The 1,076-nt window shown below is 39.8% G+C and overlaps 1 protein-coding gene across 1 annotated transcript in view; it reads left to right on the top strand.

Moving 5' to 3' along the window:
• Positions 1–575: 575 nt before the first annotated feature.
• dph1 (diphthamide biosynthesis 1) overlaps positions 576–1,076 on the top strand; it is a gene marked incomplete at its 5' end in the record, with an annotated part of 40,153 nt that continues 39,652 nt past the window's right edge. The window contains 1 exon segment of the mRNA XM_014032182.1: positions 576–725. Within this exon segment, the coding sequence (XP_013887636.1) occupies positions 576–725 (150 nt within the window).

The following is a 1,076-nucleotide window of genomic DNA, read 5'->3' as shown; positions in this document are numbered from 1 at the left end:
ATCGTGTGTCTATCGCGATAAATATTGTTACTGTTTTATCACCCAGCCCAACTCTAACTTCATTCCTTCTCCATGTAAGATAATCCTAGTTTAAAACTCTGACGTGAAAATTTGCATTCTATAAAGGAATGTTTGACCCTTTAATCAAATACTCTATTATGGCATATTTTTTACAGGTTTTAGCAAGTTTTTAAGCAGTGCATCTTGAAATTGCTTCGTGGTTTACAGTATGTTGTAATTTTAACATTTAGTCAGTGTCGTGAATACAAAGAAACTCAGAATCTGAATCTGCTTCCATGCTCCACATAACTGATTGAATTACCTCCTCAAGTTCTGCAGAAGCTTGGTAATCACTCCCTCATTCAAATCAGGTGAGCTGGAGCAGAGAAAGAAGTGAAACAAGCAAGGAAGCTGCCCTCAAGGACCAGGATTGCCCACCCCTGCTTTTATACTGCGCTGTTGTATTTGTATAGTTTGGTCATGTGTAACCCACCTTTTATGTCGAGCGAATTTTGTGCGCTTCAACGTGTGTTTTCTGCACTGCTAACAGCTCGGTAATCAAATTTTCTTTCCAGTCCGAGGCCCACGGCGGGTAGCCAATCAGATTCCAGATGAAATCCTCCAAGACCCTGAGCTGCAGGAAGCAATCAAAAGCCTGCCTTCAAATTACAACTTCGAGATCCACAAGACCGTTTGGAGAGTGAGACAAGCAAACGCTAAAAGAGGTGATTAGTATTCTGTCTTCGCAGACTTTGCTCGTTTTGTTTTCTTTTTGCGATTACAGTTTTGGCAGATTTCAAATGATGAAAGCGCTGTGGTATATTACATTTTGTAGCCCAGGTAAAATATATTTTGGTGGTTTTTACACCATCTGATTTTTTTTAAGAAAAAACAAAAGGTGTGAGAAGTGCATGATCCCATTCTACTCCTAAATAAAATATCCGTTTACTAGAGCAGTGGTTCCCAAAGTTGGGGTCGGGACCCAAATTGGGGTCCTGAAACATCAAGGTGGGGTCCTGAAAAGATTTTCTGAATTAATTACATTTTTGCCTTAGTTGTTACAAAGGAGTGAGGTT

The sequence above is a fragment of the Austrofundulus limnaeus genome, unplaced genomic scaffold, assembly GCF_001266775.1.
Source record: "Austrofundulus limnaeus strain Quisiro unplaced genomic scaffold, Austrofundulus_limnaeus-1.0 Scaffold1389, whole genome shotgun sequence".
Lineage (NCBI taxonomy): Eukaryota > Metazoa > Chordata > Actinopteri > Cyprinodontiformes > Rivulidae > Austrofundulus > Austrofundulus limnaeus.
The sequence above is the reverse complement of the archived record's forward strand: the minus strand, read 5'-3'. Positions and strand labels throughout refer to the sequence as shown.